General features: G+C 41.8%; 1 protein-coding gene across 2 annotated transcripts; it reads left to right on the forward strand.

The window, feature by feature from the left end:
* Positions 1–650: 650 nt before the first annotated feature.
* On the forward strand, positions 651–20,363 carry LOC104924467 (ras-related protein Rap-1A). Of its 2 annotated transcripts, none has more exons than XM_010737811.3 (8): positions 651–799; positions 6,986–7,074; positions 7,950–8,018; positions 8,326–8,382; positions 9,310–9,450; positions 13,590–13,733; positions 13,941–14,071; positions 19,287–20,363. In XM_010737811.3, exons 2-7 carry the CDS (start codon positions 7,018–7,020, stop codon positions 14,028–14,030), a joined length of 558 nt encoding a protein of 185 aa, XP_010736113.1. In that variant the 5' UTR covers positions 651–799; positions 6,986–7,017; the 3' UTR covers positions 14,031–14,071; positions 19,287–20,363. The 2 variants fall into 2 exon arrangements, with proteins under 2 accessions (XP_010736113.1, XP_010736114.1); XM_010737812.3 differs by lacking the exon at positions 651–799 and adding an exon at positions 3,454–3,636.
* The last annotated feature ends 492 nt before the right edge of the window (positions 20,364–20,855 follow it).

A 20,855-nucleotide genomic window follows, 5' to 3' on the forward strand; every position in this document is an offset into this window, starting at 1 on the left:
AGTGAAAGGAAAAAGTTGAAAAGGTTTGTCAGTTTAATGGAGAATATGTGAAGACTTGAAAGTTGCTTGAATTAAAATTTCATATTTAAAATTTGCCTCTATTCACCTAAGACTTGTCTTTAAAACTTTTATGTGGACCTACCCCAAAGGATTTACCTGTTTCCCAGACCTCAATTTAACATTTATATTTCTAATTTTGTCCAGTGAATACTCCAAAAACCACCAAACACGATAACTTTTATGAAATAAATATTTTTTTTTGCATTTTTTTTGCTTGAGTTGATACATTTTAGTTGTAATTAGTACAAAAAACAATAACAGGTTAAGTATGTAACCTGAAATTGACTTTATGTTACTTTCATAAATAGACTCTTACTCATGGATTATTTTAGATATCTTTTAGTTAATAATAGACTAATCCGTGACCAACTTTTTCCCTTTAGTTATGTTTTTACATTTCGGCACTCCCTTCACAACCAGAAAGTGTCTTTATCTCTCAAAAATGTGTGACCTCAATGTTGAAATCCTGGAAGAAATGTGTAGTACATTAGACATATATTACTCACGATTAATAATAATAGTGATAATAATAATAAAAAAAGCAGTGCAGGGTGTGTTTGTGCCGACACTCATCTTTACTGTGTATCCCGTTATCATGTAAATGATGCGGGACGAGTGGCCGATGTGTCATGCCCTTTTAAGAAAAATGAGTAATAGTCGGGAGTGACGTCTGCTGCGCACACAGGCCGGAGGCAAACTGACACTTGCGGAGCGGCGAGAGACAGCGAAGCGAGAAACGGTGAGTGGAAATGCCAAACTTTACCACATGCTAAACGCGGTTTAAATAACTCATTTGCGTGGGAGCACGTCTTGTAGACACTCGCGGGGACATTAACCAGACGCGGCCGCGGTGCACGGCGTGTTTTTAACACACGTCGGGTTGAGAAATGAGAGAGAATCGTCCGCAAGTACAAAAACGGGAGCGTGCAACTCCCATTTTAGTCAAGGCCAGGCGGAAGGGCAGGTAACGCTAGCAATCGGATGTGCCTTTTTTTTGTTTTTTCCCCCGAGCAAATACACCGTAATGCGGGTCGATTTGAACCCTGCCAAGCCCGGTTGGCGTTTAAAGTGTGAAACCCGCTCGGTGGCGGCGTGTTTCTGGTCGTCTGGCTGTTGTTTTGACAACACGGCCGAGGACGGGAGTGTGTCGGCTAGCTAGCTCGCCCTGCTAACGAGCTAGCTGGTAAGCTAACGAGCTTGATAACGGGACTTGGTATGAAAACCGGATTTGTTTGTTTGTGGGGGGGCAGATGTTGGTCTGTGGTGCCTGGATTATAGATTATGGTGTTTTTAAGGATTTGTATGTAAGCTGGTTTCTGATCTGAAGCGGGTTTTAATCAATGTTATGGAGGCTGAGGTTGTTAATAATCGGCGGCGGGGTGTTAGTGGACTGACTGCTCGGTCTGTGCTGGAGTCACAGCCACAGATTGCAGGGACTTAGCATGACCTGCAGTGATAAAGCATATGCTACTGCCGTAAGCAAATTAGGTAGATTTTACAGTGAGATGACCCAAGAGCCTCGATGCTTTTCTCTGGTCTGGATGCCACAGCCTGTTGCAGTGTTATTTCAGCTGCAAAGTTGGAGCAGAAAAAAAGCTGTGTACCCAAGTCAACTTTATTGTCAATGCACAGGACATACAGAGTATTTAGTTTCCCTCTTATCCCGTGCAAACAGCATAAACATATAAAATATAAAATAAAGATATGCAAATGCATACAAGCTAAAAGACATCCATGTGGCAATATGGCACAGTGTAATGTAAACAGAATTATCTGCACGGTGAGGTATGTCAAAAACTGTAAACACACAGGAACTTTATTAATAATAGATCTTCACAGTCTACACGTGAAGTAGACATTTCTGCGAGGAGGATAACCGTCGCTCAGCCACACGTGTTAACTGAAAAGATGCTCGGCCTCATCCTGTGCCCTGAATCTTATCGAAGCCCAGGTCTGATGATGAGATACAGACTTCCTAAAACCTCCTCCACACACCCAACCGAACCCCAAGCTCCCCCCCTCCTACTCCTCCTTTTTAAAGCAAGCGTGCTATCTGGAGTCTCAAACAGGAACAGAGACTGGAAGAGACTATTTTAGTTGGGTAGCTACTCCTTTTCCATCCTATCAGCATGAAGCCTTCTTGCTCTGGAAAGAGGATGTGGTTACAGGTCAAGGCCCCGGCGACACACACACAGATGCATTCGGCTGATGGCGTTTTTTTTTGTCAGTTACAGATCTTTGTCATGATTCAGTCACAGCAAACTTTTTGTGTGCCTGGCTGCAGTTTTGTTCTGACTCACCGAGGCATTGTAGTGAGACCGAGAAGAGTTTGAACAAGAAAATGCTTCGCTTTTAAAATCTTTGATAGCGAAGATTATTTTGACGCTGGCTTCATAAAAGTCACTGTGCTCAAAATCTTGACGTCAGAAACGTCCTCGTTACTCATTACGTCTTGATTTCTTGAATTGAGTTAATGCAGTGTTATCGTAAAGATGTTTAGAAAAATCCAAAATGTTGCAATAGTTCCCAGCGTGACAGCAAATACTTTATTAAGCTCAGGTGGTAATGGTTTATTTTACAGGCTTGTAAATTCCTAATTTCTGAGGAAGTTTCCAAGAAAAAGCTATTTAATTTGGCACTAATTATAGGTTAATTAGTGCCAATTGGTATACTTCCAATTAATTAATTCAAATTAACTGCTAAGCTGGCTAGTCTTTTAGTTGGGGGCACAGCAGGTCAGCTGACAAAAATGTGCAATTTGTAACTTGCAGAGAAGTTTCCGCGAATAAAGTAAATTGAAATAAAATGTGTTTTTAATGGAGCAGTGAAGGAAGTTTATCTGGTTTTAACCTCAACACAACTAACTAAACTTTTATTATTTTATTTTATTATGAACTTTATTTCCCCTATAACTGAATAACCTAGTTATTTCCAGGAAACTTTAAAGACTTATGAGGATATAGGTAGGAAATGAGTTAGCTATGAAATAAAGCATCTTCTTTACTGAAACACTTTGCCTGCCAGGGTTTGTGGGTTATTCCCCTGATGTCAGTGAGTTTCTCATGTTAATCTCAGAGTGAGCAAGTGTGATCTGTGGTTTGGTGGTAATGAGTAACCAGACGCTTATCACCATTTAAAAAAAAAAAACAACAAAAAAACATGGCACAATTTTTTTTCTTTTCTTTCTGTAAACCTCAAATTTGATATTTTCTCTTATCGGCCCTGTAATGTCATGTGGTGTTAAGCAAGCAAATAAGATGTCACAAGAGTCTGTGTCATGCTGCCGGCTCCACCAACGGATGTGTGCGTTTCCATCATCCGCACTTGGCTGAAAGATACAGAGGGCAGCTGTCACTCATGTCATCCTGCTGAGTCAGGCGCCGTGACAGCCTCATTGCTGTCAGATTAGCCTCAGCAGACGACGAGGAAGTCGTGGATCCTGACTGTTCCAGTTTAGCTTCAGTTCCCTCCAGTTCGAGACATAGTTCCAGATACACTCGCTGCATACTCCTGCTAGGCGCCTCGCTCGTCCAATTTCCAGCCTTAGATGGAGACATACCTTTGGCCGTAGAGAGGGTGAGTGATGCAGTGAAGTCATGGCGGAGCATGTTTTCTGTGGCATGTGGCTTTCCTCTCTCCTTATTTGCTGGGGTTACTACGAGAGCAGAGTAACGGCAGCAGTGTGTTTGTTTTGTCGGGAATGACAGTGTGTAGTCGAAGGCAGTGGAAAGCGGGAGATGTCCTTAAATGGCCTTGCGTGTGTGTGTGTGTTTGTGTGCATCGAGAGTGTGTAGGCAGGCGGATGAGAGAGTGCGGTGTTGTGTGTAGTTTTGCTGGTATGAAAGTTTTTGTAGATAAAGGTGTGAGAGGAAGAGCATCCTTTTCAGTCATGCTAATCTTTTGTAGCAAAGGTTGAACCTCAGATAAGGAGATAGGCGTCACGTCAGTTGAATTAGTTTGACCTGAAACGTTATTTGAATTTGGGACGTTGGTATTTGTCTCTTGGCATAACCAGTTTGCGGTTCTCAAGAACATGAATTAACACTCGAGCTGAGAAATTCTGTGCCTCACTCCTACTCGCGCTCGGGCACACTCACAGTCTTTCCGTTTCGAGTGGTTTAATGCGCAATGATGAACTTGATTGTGTTTATTTGTAGACAAAAGTTGAGCTTTGTGGTCAGCTCACCAGCACGTTAACTGCCAATCTTTATGCAGTTTTATGCCAGACAGGCGACGATTTGTAAAAGTTAAAAGGAACATGACTAACTCTGAAGTAACTAAATCAACACTGGTAACATTGCTAAAACCTTCTGAATTCTTCCGGAGGATGTTGAAATGGAGGTAACCGAGCTGGCTGACACTGGTACGACACCAGGAAGTGTTTTAAGCCACTCACTTAAACTCAAAATTATATATTTTTATAGTGTTTCCTACAAATTAGTGAGAGTTCATCAGTTGACCTCATAAATGCGAGTGCTACTTGGGCGTCTGTGGCTCATTCTGTTTTTAATTTAGTTGTTTTTCCCGTGCTAAAAACCCACAAATGCGGAAATGAAGAAAAATCTATGTTAATTCTGTTTTCAGTTGGGTAGGTGGTTGCTAAACGTGGAAATAATACTCATCACCATTATCAACCTAGACTATGCGCATGAAACCCCAATCGCAGGCCATTGAATTTGCACATAAGCTTGTTTGTAATAATTAAATTAAATGTAGGTCTAGCAGCAGTCGGCTCCTACTGTGACACGTAACAATCCAGAGAAATCCACTTTTTAGTTTAAGTTTATTAACCAAAATAACAACAAACTGAAATTGGCATAACTTGACAAACTAAATAATGCGATATGATATGAAACGTGATAATAAATAGAGGCAAGGTCGACAGAAAACAACAGAGCCTGTCACCCTCTTTGTCCAAACTCCAGCCGCCAAGTGCACAGGTAAAAATAAGGTGCGACCACACAACACCCCCTGTGTCAATTACTGGAAATAAAGGTGACCAACAAAATAAGGTGTTATGTAACCAAATAAACAAAGCAAGCTATATACATGTTTTGGCTCCTACAGTAGGTAAGAAACATACACGCATCTTTCTAAGTAGATCTTGTACTACTTTTATTCATGTTCTCAGAAGAAATTGCTTTTAAAATGCAACTGACCCAGTCAATAAACAATAAGCTCAAGAAATGCTCGTAAGCCAAGCGCCTAATGTACAGGTTTGATGTATTTTTAAAAAGAACAGATGTAGCTTCACTGCACAATTTTTGGAGGAGCCGTCATCCTCCAATGACAACCTCTGAAGCAGTCACATAATAATCTGTCACAGAGAGGGTTCCTGACATCATCTGTCCTTGCAGGGGTCGGTCCACAGCGTCCACACAAGAACCGTGACGTGTGGCCAGCTGACAAGTGAGGCCTAGCCTAAATCTAAGTGTGACATTGTCTGTCTGACATCGCACACATGTGACACTGTGCCTGCACTCGACTGTGTACTTGAATGTTTACATGAGAGCGTGCAGCTGAGGCTGTTTGCACAACGCTCCGTCCTTCTTTTCCCTCCCCAAGGCTCCTTCCAAATCGTGCAAGGAGAACTTCGCTTTGTGCGTTAGAGGATTAGCGAGTATGAATTATTCACAGTCCGGGCTTCATATCCCACATGGTCACTGCTTGTGATTGAAGTTGGAGGTCCTTAGTCCCTTTTCGTTGGAGTGTGCTGTAAAAAGAACAGTGTAGGAGGGGATCATCTGCTTCCTAGGATGGATGGCGATTAGCTTTTGATGGTCTGAAAAAAGGATTTATTATCAAGCAAGGTTTCTGCCTCGAGACCTGATTCGAGACACTTTCTCAGTGCAGCCTCGATGCTTGTCAACCCATGACCAAAAGGATGAATGGTGTGGTTTCAGGATCATAGTCCCCAGATTGCCCATCAAATAAACCTGTTTCACATCTCCATCTTCTATCAGTAATTGGATAAATGTGGTACAGTTTGGCGAAAGGATGACACCATATCCTCCTGAAACGATGGTGTCACCTTACCCAAGTTCTCTTTCGTGATTTAATATAACACTCTTTTGATTTTGATCTGCCAATCTTTATTTCCGGTGCTGGAAAAATATCGGATATGATGATCTGAGAAGCAGGAAACAGAGGATGTTGGCGATCTATACTTAGACTGAAATTGCCTGTTCATTTTATTCCAATCAACTCATTTGCATCTCTAAACTTAACGATTAAGTAATCACAAATCCTCCCATCACCCAGCCACGACTAAACCATGTAGCAGCCGCTCCGTTTCTGCATCCCAACTTGTAGTGACCCAGTTGGCTAACCCAACTGACTTTACGCCACAGTCTCTGCCAGTGATTTGAAGCTTCTGCGTCCCTTAAAGGGATATTCCGGTGATTTCACAATTTCCTCTCCATCGCTGTTTCCACTTCCCTCAGCTGTTTTGTGCCATTAGTCAAAAAGACAGACACTGTATTGGTGTTTTACACTATCAAGGAATGAACGAGTGACTAAAGAATCTGACAGCAGGGTGTGTTTTGGTGCGCGAAGGCCAAATGATTGTGTCATTAGGAGGAATATCTGCCAGATCAATGTATCATCTCCCCTTCAGTTCCCCCTACACTTCGTACACACCACAGCTGGTTTGTGTTAGAGAGGGGTCACATACTCTTCACCTCCTCCACCCTGAAGCAGCTCCACTTATGGGTGTTCCCTCCATTGTTGTGCTGCTTCTTGTCCATAACCTCCAGGAATGACTAGAATCCTTCCTTTCTGGAGTGGAAAAACTCAGAGACCAGACTGGGAAAATTTGTTTTGCTCAAAAACAAAGTTAGAGCCTAGTTATTCTTGTTTCTTTTTTGTCTTCTGTTTTTGCAGCTTTCTCATTTTATCTGTCCCATTTTGGGGTTTTTTTTTGCAGATTGTTGGGCTGTCCGGTGAAGCAAACCCGCCATGCGTGAATACAAGCTAGTGGTGTTAGGCTCTGGAGGTGTGGGCAAGTCCGCTCTGGTGAGTATTCCCTCCTAAATCCCTTCCTGCCCCATTCCCCCCCACTTCTCCTTCTACGTCTCCACACCTCTGCAGTGTGTTTCCTTTGTAGACTTTGTTGGACTGTTTTTGGACATACCGTTTTGAGTATTTTTGTCATAGGAAACCGAAAGAGAACACATGAAACTGTCCCATTCCTCTTTTTTTCAAACTGAAACCTCGTTTTGCGTTTACTCGAACTATTTATAGGTAACATGGTTATGTTTCCTGTGTACTGTCTTCTGGTATTCTGTATAATTCTGTCTCTATAGCATTTACCATCCATTTGGAGGGTGTTTTTGACAGATGTGCCCAGTTTTAGGTTTTAGATATGGAAGTCACCTCTATACAGCAAATTAATAATCATAAATAAATAAAAGAATCCATTTTAAATACTTAAACACCCTTGTTTTTCATTTGTTCGATGAAAATCAGACATAAAATGTTTGGTTTTGTTGGCGCTACAAGGTTGTCAACAGGCCACGATCGTCTGAAATGTTGCATGCCCTGCTTAGCTAACTTAGTCCAGGTGCTGAAGGCAGGTTAATCCTTCAAACTGGCAGGCTGACATGTTTAGACCTTAATCAGGTGAACCCCCAGTGTGAATCTATCATGAACCACAATGCTTAATGTAGCACAGTCGTAACTTGGACTGTATTTGCACGTCACACGTGTCTATAACATGTTGAACTTTGCATCCTGGCTGGTGTCGAGTGGCAACTTCATGAACATCCTCTTTGTCAGTGTTTTGCAAGGAGATGGGGCACTTCGGCCTTTACCACTCCGGATGTTTTGTTCTTGCAGATGGGAGGTCACATTGATATAACCCTGCCTTGCTTCTGTGTCTTCTCTTACAGACAGTTCAGTTTGTACAGGGAATCTTTGTGGAAAAATATGACCCTACAATAGAAGACTCATACAGAAAGGTGAGTGTCCCTTGAGGGGGGGAGAGGGAGAGGCAGAGTGCTGGACTGGAATGAGCTGATTGTTAGCAGCTGCTCTGCAGGTTCACGTCATGATATTGTGCTCTTGTTTTTTTCTCATCGAACTCCCTTCATGCCTCTATTTCTCTCTGTCCCCTGTTTTTCTTTCACTCTCTCTTTCTTTTCATGTATTATGTTGCTTCTATGTCATGCTGCAATATTTTTCACATGGAATACAATGTACCCGTTGACCTGAAATTAAGCTTTACATTATCTGAGCCTGTGTACATTTTTTTTCTCTCTCTTACAGCAAGTGGAGGTAGATGGGCAGCAATGTATGCTTGAAATTCTCGACACAGCAGGCACAGTAAGTAAACTCCATACGACTGAAATGTCTGTCGATACCCTTGGTTGGTCAGGTCAGACTAAAATATCTCAACAGCTACTTAATAGATTTAGTTAAAAGTTTGTTAAGACATTCATGGTCCCCAGAGAATGAATCCTACTGACTTTGTTGATCACCTGACTTTTTCTCTAGCGCTACCATGAGGTTGACATTTGTGGTTTTGAGTGAAACGTCTCGACTACTATTGGATGGATTGCTATCACATTTGGTGCAGACATTCCTGTTCCTGTTAGGGGATCATTTAAATGATTAATTGATCCCTTAACAGTTCATCGAGCATCATCACAAGTTCTCAAAGTTTGAATTTGTCCAAAACTTTAGTTGATGACCAAACAATGGCAAAACTGACATTCATACCAGCCTCAGCTGTATTTTGTGTTTAGTCCTCATTAGTACACGTTAGCATGATAACATGCAGTATGCTAAATATTATAGCTGCTAAACATGAGCATGCTAGCATTGTCATTACGAGCATGTTAGCATGCTGACATTAAGCTCAAAGCGGAGCTGCTGGCATGGCTGCAGACTTGTAGTCTTGATCATGTAGGGCTAGCTCTCTAGTTTTTTTCTTTTGTTGTTGAGCAGTATGCCAGACGAATGTGACACAGTAATTCTATGTATGTTGACGGTGCACAAGCAACATACATGTTCGTGCTTGTTTTAAAGAGGAAAAATCGAGGGGTGCTGGTGGTCTACCCTCACTGCACAATGGTGTGAGTGTGCTGCGGAAAAACCTAGACTTAGAGATCTTGAAATTCCACGGCACAGGTCACACCAGTGTTATACCACCTGTCATATGCAAAGGACTTAAATGTTTAATAAAATGCTAGAGAGCATATGCCAGAGCTCATGGCCTATCCTTCCTCTTGTATTGTTTCCCGCGTGCAGGAGCAGTTCACAGCGATGAGGGACTTGTACATGAAGAACGGCCAAGGCTTTGCCCTGGTATACTCCATCACAGCACAGTCCACCTTCAATGACCTCCAGGACCTGAGAGAACAGATTCTACGAGTAAAGGACACAGAGGATGTACGTATACAGCATGCATGCATGTTGACATGGCTGAATTGGTTGTAGTAACACACATAGTGGAAAGTAGTGCAGATAAGTTGTAAGCGCCTCATTTCCTCCTCAGCCGCCTACATTGTTCAGAACCAGATTGCACCGTTGCTATGGACACAATTGAACACTGTAATCGCTGCATCTCATGCCAATAATCACAAATTTGTATTGCTCCGACATTTATGCAGGTGTTAACTGTAGAGTGAAAACAACGAGAAAGCACTTAGTGAAACGTGTGTGCTGTATGTAGTGTAGCATTAGTTCATATCAGGTCCCTGTGGTTTGATTGCTTCATCTGTGTTTTAACATGGAACGCTGAGAGTCCCAAAGTAGGGCAATGTCTCAATCTACAAACATTGTGGCTTTCCCCTCTAAGTCTGTCCCTCAGCTTGGATCGGTAACCGTGCAAATAAGAAGAGGATGTGTCATCTCGTTATTTTCCTGGTGTTTGTTACAAGTACATTTCCATTTTTCTGTATCTCTGCTAAATTGTGAGGCTGTTGAGTGAGTAAGCCCTTCGTCCCCTTTCTGGTGGGGCAGATAGTGCGTCAGCAGGATCTTAGATGCCCTTTTTTGGTGATCTCTGGAGGGAATGAATGTTACCATAACCCTCTCTCTCACTCTTTCCTTCCCTCTGTCTCTCTCTCTCTCTTTCTGTTCCCTGTCAACCGTCTGAAAAGCCTCTGTGCAGCCTGGCGCAGAAGTTTGCTCGTACTGTATACCACGTTACATTAGTAATTCTCTTGCTCCCTATCTGTGCCAGTTATACCCCTGTGCTTCTTGTTTTGACTGGCCATTTCAGCGCCTGTTGCTCCGTGTCCCCCCCTCCCGTACTTTTCTATGGCCAGCCTTGTGGTCTCTTACTGTGGTCTGGCACTCTGTGTGGGTGATTGGACTGTCAGGGATGATGTGCAAGGAAAGCCTCAGCTCATCAAAAACACACTGGATCGTGAGGTTGTGGTGCTTCATTAGAGCCTCCGTGGTTAGGGAGCTGAGGTTAGCCTCTGGCTAACAGATGGATTGCAGGATCAGTGGCTCCTCAACGTGCAAGAAAACAGTTGACGTCCTTTTTTTCTTCTCAAACTGTGCCCCATCTGAATAAATTCCTGGTCTTAACATTTGTGCTTATCTCGCTATTACGGCCCCTCTGTCAGCTATTGGCGCCCTAGTGATTTAAACCTTTACCTATGATGGCCCTGACATCTGTTTATCTTCCTTTGCCCATTGCAGGAATGCACGACCAAAGGAAATTCTTAACATTGTTTTCTTTCTTTTTTTTTTTTACATCCACGAGGACTGATTTCTTATTTGAACAAAGCTTTCGAGCTATTTCAGACATTCTAGTTGCCATTACAGCTGTTCCCATTCTAAGCTCTTCCGCGCACCATTTACTGCAAAGCTGGCATAATGTATAGACGCGCTTAATATTGCCAAGCTCAATTTAAAAAGCCTTTTAATGACTGTACACTGAACACAGTAGGACCAAAATTCCATCTCCTTACAAAAGTCATTAGGCGTTCAGAATAAAGTAAGTGAGCAGTCACCACCAGTGTATTAAAAGCTCACTTCCCTTCCTTCCTTCCACTCTTCTTATGTAAGAAAGAGGTCTTATGACTTTTCCGGGCCACCTCCGTCTCTGCTTGTGTGTCTCGGATGGTACTAATGCCTGACTCCATGCTTGTGACTCACCACTCCATTTGGAACGACTGCCTCCATTCATTTAAGCTACTCTGTACTCCCCTGTTCTGCGTTTCCCCACAATCCAATGTCTAGCATGCCTTGTGGGCGGGACAGGACCTGTCTGTAGCATGTTAACAGCGTCTGAACAGATTCTCTGTGGCCTGCGTGGATTCTTCCAGTAAGCTAATGCTGCCTCGTGTGCTGCTGACACCGAACATTTTTTTTCTTCTTCCCTGCATACCTCCATCCTACCACCCTCTCACCGTCCTTTTCATCCCAGCTCGGCTTCAGAGTTTGTGTTAGGAGGGCATACCGCTGGTTCTCCCAGGACCCCTTGGGAGAAATGTCGTTCAGCAGTCCAGTGCGAGGGGTTTGTTTGGATATCAAACATCAAGCAGCAACCTCCATGGGGTTAATCTAAACATCACAGCTTCCTGTCGTCTGCCTCACAACCCAGAGAGAGAGCAGGGAAGAGAGAGAAAAGGGAAAAAAAAGGGCCCAGGAATATTCATCCTATGCCTTCAAAGTATTAAATTTTCTAAAGGAATGTGGCCATACCGCCGTCAAAAATGACCTGAATACTACACTTGTGGGTGAGAAAAGGAAGTTTGAGCAAGTTGGTACATGTCAGGGTACTACAACATTACTTACAAATATCCAGTTTTTCCAGATCTAAGACATGTCTGGGGGCCATTTCTGGGACCAGGAGAAGGGAGCGACTGCAGGATTTCCCATGCATGGATTTATTTGTTGCAGGCCCACCACAAATAGATTTCCCCAGCTGATTTATTATTGGCGCCTGTTGTGCTGCATGCAGAATTTTCCACTTGATTATGTATCTTGCTTGTTGAGCCGTACCGACAAACACAAATATCCTGTGAACCTGAGACAAACTACTGGACTTTTCCTCCAACTTGAAGAGGTCTCGGTAGTAAAGCCAAGTTTAAATGTGAAACTACACAGCGTGCTGAATGAACACAAGCACACACACACAAACAAATAGGCTCACACTATCTTGTAATTCCAGAGAGCAGGCAGAGCATGGAATCCAGCTAAAATGTTCGAAAACATTCAGGAAGGAAAACGATGTTATCCCGGTTGGGCGGGGCTGCCATGGCTTCCTCCGGGCCAGCATGCTCCCTAGATAGCTGGTCAGGAAACAGCAGGCAGGATGAGACGCATCCCGACACCCTGACTGCCCAGGCTCTGCCCACTGTGACAGTTAAGGGCCGAAGTTTGGCCCAGAATATTCTCTTTGAGAGTTTTTTTTTTTTTTTTTTGACCTTGGTTGTTAAAACATCTGACTCAGGGGCACGAAAGGAGAAGTGCTGGTTATTTGTGACATTCCATAACCAGCTGCACATCATGTCAGTGGTCGTGTTCTCTGTAGACTTGTTCTCAGTTTTGGTGGGAAAGGAAATAAAACCAAAAGAGAAAAAAAAGAAACTGCATTCGTTGCAAGTTCATATTGATTTTTTAAAATCTCTTTTGTCAGTGTTGTGTAACCTTCCCACGGGGATGGATTGATTTTCTTGATCGTCTGTGTCCCTCTAATCCAGTCATCAGATTGAAATTAATAGACTGCTCAGCTCTTAATAATCATGTATCCACTCTTGTACATTGAGAATGCACAAGTTGACAAATATTGTTGAGCTTTTACTCTTCATTACCTCGCCCCGGACACTCGCAGACCTTTGCGCCATGGGCTGGATCTACAGGGTTAGATTTGTTGTCATAAACTGTATGAATTTATCAAACCCACCTCCTTCTTTCTGATTTATTTTGGCCATATCATATTTTCCCACATGCGAAAGTTGGTTTATCACACTCTGTTTCCATTTCTTCCATCTTCTCTTTTGTAAACCTAAAGATTGTAAAGATTCTGTGTAACTTCAAAATGCACATTAATGCAGATGTGTACAAATATGCCCTCTGATGCACTCTGTTCAGTTGCATCTTAAACGCATGGTTTTTGGAATTCGTACTGAAACTTGGCACTTGTATTATAAAAAATTAACCTGCTACTGTTACATAACTCACATTGTCTCACTGTCATCTCTTGAATTCCATATTTCACTTTCCTCTCTATCCTCCCTACTTTTCTTTATTTTCCTTTCAACCGTCTAACTCTTAATTTTCCTCTCTACTTGCCTCTTTTTCTCTATTTATTTTCATAGTTGTATTTATGAACCTATCGACTTGCCACTCAAGACACATCAGTGTTTGATTTAACGTCTTTTAGGTGCTATTAGTTGTTTTTATATTTATATATTCATTTTGCCACAATGTTATAAAAATATATGCATTCAGTATTAAAGAAAAAATATTTTGGTTGCATGTATGGAATCAAATCTGTTTTTATTTTTCTAAGACCGAGTCACAAACTTGCCTCAAGGAGATTTATACCTTCTTTTGCTCGTCGTCAGGTGCCGATGATCCTGGTCGGGAACAAGTGCGACTTGGAGGATGAGCGTGTGGTGGGGAAGGAGCAGGGCCAGAACCTGGCCAGACAGTGGAACCACTGTGCCTTTTTAGAGTCCTCTGCTAAGTCAAAGATCAACGTCCTCGATGTGAGTACACAGAAATGGATTATACCTGCGGCTCATTGCTATACATCCTTTTGTTAAACCTACCATGTGTTAACGGTGACATCAATCTATGTGTCTAGTGACGTGGCTTCAAGTGATTTCTTCTAGGTGGCACGCTGTGTGAGAACTTGAAGGTTGATGGTTTTACCTGTGTAAATCACTGACGGTGTTTGTTTTCTCTTGGCTCAGATCTTCTATGACCTGGTCAGACAGATAAATAGGAAAACGCCAGTGGAAAAGAAGAAGGCGAAAAAGAAATCCAACTGTGTCCTGCTTTAAAGACCCCCACCCCTCCAGCCCCTGCAGCAGCTCTGAGCCAGGTGTGTATGTCTAAGATTTCATAACACGTGTTAATCATAAAGGCCCAGGAGCTGACATGTTCATGAGGTCATGATGCATAGGCAGGCTGTAAGGTAGCGTTACATAATATCTCTCTGTGTCATCTGAGATGAAGCTGCTTGGATCAGGTGCGGTTTATCATTCATCACAGTCCATTACGAGTTTGTTTGGCTGCTGCAAAGCCAAGACGGTATCTGTATAGCTTAACGTCAGGTTATTCTGAACGTACTGACCTCATGTAGCTCTTCTGTATCCTGGATAAAAATGGAGTTGTTGTTGTTGCATGGAACTATTGCATGTAACAACATCTTTTTTTCATGAGCTCCATGTGTGAGACATGTCTTGTCACTTTCTATAAGTGGCTGCAGCTCACATCCTGTGACAATAATAACATTTCTTTGATGCTGATTAGTTACGGATCCAGTAAATATTTCTGGATAGGCCAACATCCCCCCCCGAGTCAGCCTTCAGACGTGTAAAGCACTTTCATTAGCATATTTTTTTTTTCCATTTTCGTTGCTGTTAAATGAATGAGTCACTGTGTGATGGCTGGATTTAAATATGGATCTCAGCACATTGCAGCAGCTGGTTACGTCTGAGGAAATCCTGATCTGTCATTATGTTGTTTCCCAGGAAATTCAGAATCGCTGCTTCTTCATTTGTTTCTTGTAATTTTTTTTTAGAGTTTGCACGGATACTGGTAATGAGGAAGTCTGAAAACTGCCATGCACAGTAAACCACATTGCTTACTATGGTAAATCCTTCTAAACGGACAAGTCTTTTTAGATCGGACTTAACTGACATTTACGGTATGTGATGTAATAAATAATGTTCCACATTAGATGTTGGATTGGAGCAACTGTTCTTGCTTTCCTTTTTTGTAAATGTTGTTTTTTTTCCTGCTGCATTTTTATCAGGGCTGCCTGTGAAAAATCGCTGGGTCGAAAAGGCCTCGAATTGACTCGCAAATTTGACGAATCTCTGAATTTTTGTTTGTAGCTGTGTCGTCGTACACAGAGCATTGCTGGCAGGCTGTAAACGCTAGAAACCAAGTGACCACAAACCACAAAACTAACTGGCAGCGGAGAAGGGTAGAAACGGAAGGCAGCGTGACGGCAACGTGATTACTGTCAGCGAAGATGGCTTTTAAAACGGATTGTGGTACAACTTTCTCGACTGCTGGATATTAGAAGTAACGAACTTTGTGCGGGACACACATTTTTTTCTTCCTCTGACTAGTTACATATGATGAATATAGGCAACAAAAGGAACAAGTTGTTGAAACTTTGTATTAAACAGCTGAATCAGATTCTGTTTATTTTAGCTTGAGGTTGGCATTGTGAACAAAATCATCTGTCATGATACATCAGCTCTTAGATTAGAGCTGCCTTTTGTATCACGACATAGTGCATTATAAATAAACCATTCTAAATAAATATGTAACTGTAAATGTACATTTAATCTGGAAACAAATCAAAGTACAGAAGTGCAAGATTTCAGTAATTACAGAATTGCCATGAAGCAGTCACGCTTATTGATTTACAAAAGTGCCTGTAATCACCTTTAACAGTCAGAACTAGTAAAGGCAAAGCTTCCTTGGTATGAGTGATGTTGAAAAATCATCTCACAGTATACATCACCATGTTGCCCACTTCTTATTTTAGCTACATGTCACATTTGACTTAAAAACCCACAGAAGGTCAGGGGCCACTATGAGCTCCTGATAAGATTTAACCTGTCTCTGACCGACTTAGAAAGTCACAGTGAGAATGTTTCCACCCTGATGTTGAAAGTTTCCTTTGAAAGATGAGTTTAGGTTCAGTCGGTTGTGCAAATCTTGTGAGATCTCATGATGTGCATCCAGCGTCACATGAAGATTACGAAGTAGAGCCTCAGTGTTTCCAAACATTAAAGGTATAAGTCTAAAGAGTTCTCTGTGGTTGGGGTGAACTAAATGTCGGATGTGTCCTCTGACCACATCTAAAGGCAAATGTGTCTACAGCTGTTCCACATGGCCACTCAGGGGTCAGACAGTGTCTCCTCGAAGACTTTCGTGGTGTTGCATCTGAACGTAGTGAAGAAATTGTGTGAAGATTTACAGAGAAGTTCAAGCTCTGCCTGGGGGGAGTGAATGTTGGATTGTTGTTGTTTTTTTGGAAAGTTACCAATACTGTAACTAAAGCTAAAGTTAGATCGCTGATAATACAAGAGTCTGTGTCTGAATTTTTAGCTCTGGGTTTGACCTCCGCTGCATTTGGTCAGTCAGACTAATGGGCAGCAGGCTGCCAGAATGCGTAGGGAATCTGCTGAATCTCCTGAATTGTTTCTGGATCAGGACTTAGTTATTGCTTGCAGGAGAGAAAGTACTGCCTCGCCTTTTGCCTGCAGTCTGCTAGCATTGACAGATGATTCTAATGGAAAATAAAACTACAAAAGGGAAGAAGAAAAAAGACATTGTGCAAGAGTACAACAGTCTAGTAGCACAGTGAGTTAGTGCAGGGGAATGTGAAGCCATTAAAACTGTGCAGATGTAACATGAAAAGTGCAAGTCTGGTGTCAATAGTTGGGCCTCTTTGTTGTTTAGAAAATTAAAATGGGTGTAACTGGACAACCCACAGTTTACAAGAGTTTTTCAAGTTTTTGGTCAGCGTGCAGTCCCTCAGAAGGCCTCACAGTCACTGTAAACACATTTCGGGCAATGTTTGTCAGAACAAAACTTCAGTGTTGCCAAACCAGCGAAGCAGAGTCAACAGCAGAGATTTTATATCTACCTTCTTCCGTTACTTTTAACTTGCAGCGCAGGGGGGGAAATAAAACTGTGATATTACTGATAACATCGGATTAGTGAAACAGACAGTGCCATTGTGCCCAGCCCAGACATCAGGGTCGCTAAACCACCCACTGCGTTCCTCGTCTGAATCCATCTGTGTTGGTCAGTTAGTGGTTCAGTGTGTGTGTGTGAGAGTGGGGCCTCTGTCAGCATGCCCTAGGGCGGTGTCTGCCCACTCCCCCCGTTCACACGCTGGCCAGCCCAGTGAACCAACACTAACGGGATTACAGCCCCACTGTTCCACTGCACACAACACACCAGGTCATACACTGCAAGAGAGAGAGAGAGCGGGGTTTACAGTGCCAGCCTCAGACAGGACAGAGAGTTAATGGGACATTTCACTTTGTACAACATGGCTATTTTCCAGTTAGCTGACCTCATGATCCATCAGTCTATGATTTTAACGGTCACTGTATTCACTAGGACAGGAAATAGCCGGGATTATATCAATCCTTCATATTAATATTTGTATTTCTTTCTGATTTGTGGCCACTTTCTATAAACCTGGACTTTTGTAGGAGATTCTTCAACTATAGCAACAGGTGCTCTTTGTTTCCTCTGTGTTTAACTCTGCGCAGTGTTGAGTCAAATGTGCCCACCAAGTTTTATTACAGCAATATGCACCTTTGTGATTAGAGTTTATAGACTTGGTAATTGAGCATTGGGTTGTATATCAAACTTTGAAGTTGTGTGCGTAACTCTCTGACAGATTTCACGACAAACCTTTTTCAAAGCAGACATTCGGACTTATCACAGGTAAAACCGATAGCATTAATTGTGGCTACATTCCATTTAAATGCCCCAGTTAGTCATGCCAGTGAGCTGCAGTAGCATGAAAAATAGCATGGCCTTGGCCCATCTAAGTGGAATGCAGCCATTACTAATCTTGTTAATGACATCAATGCTCTGAAACTATCACAAGTCCAAAGGTCTTTTGGTTTACCCTACTCGGTTCCAGTGAGACCAGTCAAATACCCTCATTCCCCAGTTGGACGGTAGCATGCCTTTATAAATGACCCATCAGTCAAAGTGCCAGCTGGGCATGCACTTGCAGGACTACGTGTGTATTCATTTCTATTTCTATTTTGTCTGTAATCCACCCTCAAGCTTCTCTATTGGTTTAAAAAAAACAGACAACACAGAACTGCCCAAATGTTCAACCACACAAACCTTGATTCAGTTTTTGAGCTAAAAGCAGCACAGGTCTGTCAGTCAGAACAACGAGGGCATCAGCAGGTCAAGCCACATTCATGTCATCATATTTACAAATTTCAGATTTGTAAATAGCATTCATGTCACCCTCCAAGTCGTAATTATGACTGGGGCTCAGTGCATGCAGCTGCATAGGCACAGAATAAGCCACAGAATAGGAAGTCATAACCGTGAGAATCAAGCGAAAAGGGAGGCCCACAAACGAGCCAGATAGATGTCACATCACCTGTGGTGTGAAGAGGAACTTTGCAGATCTTCCATCAGCTTTATATCATTTCAATGTAGGTAATATATGCAAATGAGCATGTTATCTGCACACACAGCTCTCCGCTTCGTGTCATCCGGCAGACTCTGGCCGGCTCTTGTGCTGTTGTTTAAACTACAGACTGTACTTGCAAATTTTTACATGCCCATTGCTATGGCCTCTCAGAGAAAGCCCCGACTTGAAGTAGGTCACCCACCAGCCGTAGCATTTAGTGGTTTGAGTGGTTTCATTGCATTCTGGTAGTTGTAGGTTTTCTACCTTTGCAGCAAAAGACTCTGGTGATGTAGCGCCAAATTTAAAAATATTTGACAGCTCAGTTTTATGAAAAGATCCTCGTTCCACTTTTTTTATTTGTCAGTGCTGCAGCACATCAATCATCAGGGAAAAAAGAAAAGTTTAGTTGATTCAGTTTATCCTTCGATCTAAAAATGAAGCATTTCTATAAAAAGATGACAGGCAAGTTTATATATTCAGAATCTGTTTAATCATTTTATATTGTATTATTCGTTGTCTTTCAAACTCAGATTTAGTATTTTTATGTCTCTGCTTAGCTAATAATACATATTTTGTACTTGACATAGAACAACATGTTCATGCCATGAACTTTTATTTATGTATTTGTCTTTTTATACACTCAGTCATCGTACATTTATAAAATATGCAGGGTGTGTTGCAGCCCCTGCTGGTGACTTAGGAAACCTTTGGGAGACCCCTGCTGAAGACTTGACGTTTATGCAGGGCACATTTCTGTTCTCTCCTCCTCTGTTTTCCTTCTACGCATGTAATGTCATTGACTGGCCACTAGACGTCACTGATAACTTGTAGATGATGCTTTAAAAATTGTCTTAAGGATATGAATCCAGGACTTCTCCACTGTGCTGTCTTGCAGAAATGCTGTAATGAAGAACTGTTGCCCTGATTGGAACGTGCCAGCATTCCAACAGCCCCACCCCCCCTTCCCTCCATCAGCCATAAAACGGTGAATCAGCTGACTGAACTGCTCCTATCGAAGACGAGGATGATCTACATGAGAGAGAGAAAGAGAGAGAGAGAGAGAGAGAATTAAGAGAGAGAGAGAGCGAAGACTCGGGTCTCTCGCCTCCAAGGACCTTCCTCTGTGTCTCAGTTTCAGTGTGAACCCTGAATGGACAGTCTCCATTTCTGCACCAACAAACAACACCACAAACTTATGATGATGTTAAAAGCCTCTGAACGTATAGAAAAGTGTCCATGAGCCGCCTACGTGGCCAGAGAGCAGCCCCTTATTTCATTTTTTTTGACAGTTTAACAAAAAGAAAATAACAGCGTAAAGAAGGAAAACAAAGTTAGAACTTGGATTCAGTATTTTTCATCTTTTTCAATATCAATATCGTATTTGAAAGACATGGAAGTTGACCTCTTTTTAGTTGTATGATTATAAATATTCTTCAAAAACGAGCATGAAAAAAATGCATCAGTTATTAAGTGTAGATGTTTTCAAGTGAAATCAAGTGGAAAAGTGAGAATTTTTTTTATAGCCATACACCTATTCTCCATGCCTGTCATGTCAGTGATGATAGATCAAGGTCTATAATATGTATTATTATTTTTATTATATATTTTTTTCTTTGTTCGCCCTGTTGTTCATCATGGACTTCTCTTCTGCGAATATCTCTCTCTGATGTGACTTAATTTTATACTCAGTCACTGGGATTTCATAGCTCCCATAATATATTCTAATGCCATTTTTTGCATAACAATGCTTCAGAAAAAAATGGGTCTTTTATAGAAGAAATATGGGGAAAAAAATAAGGATTGATTTCTATGTCTCTTGAAGCTGAAATATATTATACTAAACCAACTCTAATAATGCTTCTTGTGTTTTTCTGTCAATGATGTTCCAGCTTTTATGGATTATTAAAGTACATTTTAGTACATTTTCATTATATTGGTCAATGTATTTTTGTGAATTAAACTTTTATCCAAAGCAGATTTGACTTATTTGAGAAATTAAACGATGTTTATAAAAGGTTGGAAACTTTACAAGCAACAAGAAAAGGATTTGCATGGGGACGTTTGATTAGCGCTAGTTAATTAGGTATTGATCCTGCAGTATACTGTGAAACCATTATGTTCATTGATCAATAGATGGCAGCCAATCAATAGACCTACTGTGAATGGTGATCTATATTTATGCACAATGATTTGCTTTACTTTTAATGACCACTAGGTGTCACTATATGAACAGAAATGTTTCACACGTTCAGTGGGAAGCTGTTAGTGTGTGCTTATTTAAATCCTGCATCTCAGCAGTGAATTACATAATGTTGCTTAATAGGGCAATCAGCCACAATGAAAAGAACGCCTTTTTTTTCATGATTTCTTTTCTAGACAAAAACACTTGAGTATTGGGAAGAAGGAACGATTTATATGGTCTGAAAATCCCACAGTTTTCTGGCACCTTGCAGCCGGGATTATT

This window comes from Larimichthys crocea, chromosome VI, assembly GCF_000972845.2.
Source record: "Larimichthys crocea isolate SSNF chromosome VI, L_crocea_2.0, whole genome shotgun sequence".
Classification (NCBI taxonomy): domain Eukaryota; kingdom Metazoa; phylum Chordata; class Actinopteri; family Sciaenidae; genus Larimichthys; species Larimichthys crocea.